This window comes from Penaeus monodon, chromosome 27 (genome assembly GCF_015228065.2).
Source record: "Penaeus monodon isolate SGIC_2016 chromosome 27, NSTDA_Pmon_1, whole genome shotgun sequence".
Classification (NCBI taxonomy): domain Eukaryota; kingdom Metazoa; phylum Arthropoda; class Malacostraca; order Decapoda; family Penaeidae; genus Penaeus; species Penaeus monodon.
The window spans coordinates 35,161,004-35,161,532 of record NC_051412.1 but is presented as its reverse complement, the minus strand read 5'-3'; the positions used below and the strand labels follow the sequence as shown (position 1 = coordinate 35,161,532).

The 529-nt window shown below is 42.7% G+C and overlaps 1 protein-coding gene across 1 annotated transcript in view; it reads right to left on the bottom strand.

Moving 5' to 3' along the window:
- LOC119590504 (acidic repeat-containing protein-like) overlaps nt 1-319 on the bottom strand; it is a gene marked incomplete at its 3' end in the record, with an annotated part of 11,582 nt that extends 11,263 nt beyond the window's left edge. Inside the window, exon 1 of the mRNA XM_037939153.1 lies at nt 175-319. Coding sequence (XP_037795081.1) covers nt 175-260 — 86 coding nt within the window. The remainder of the gene's footprint in view (nt 1-174) is intronic.
- Nucleotides 320-529: the final 210 nt, after the last annotated feature.

Below are 529 nucleotides of genomic sequence, written 5' to 3'. Positions count from 1 at the left end.
AACCCTTTCTCAGATGCATTGAATTTTTTCGCTTTATCGACGTATGAAACTAAATCACCCCCACCCCCTCCGTCCCCCCCCAAAAAAAAAAAAAAAATCCAAAACGAATCAATAAAATCACGTAAATACATGATAAACTCGACATAACCACAGGTATTGGCTTGTTTTCTGTCTCACACGGTACTTACCCTGAGTTGTGCAGGTGTGGCCACGACCGCAGCGAGCGAGACGCTGATAGTCAGTAGGATTAAGGCTTTCATGCTTTAGTTCCGCTGTTCGCACCTATACTGCAGCTTACACGTGTCCACTGTGCGTTATATATCGCTCGCTTCGCTCGTCCCTTTTCAAACCCCACGAGTGAAAACATCTGTGTTGAGTTGCGTTCACTTTTTCTCTCTTTTTTCAAGTTTTTTTTTAGACTTATACAGAGTGTGTTTGGCCATGAATCATCTGTATTTACGTCAAGCCACCTTTAGGAGTTAGATCCCTTGGTTACTGAGGTTTAAGCGTGTTTTATTATCTGGGCTTT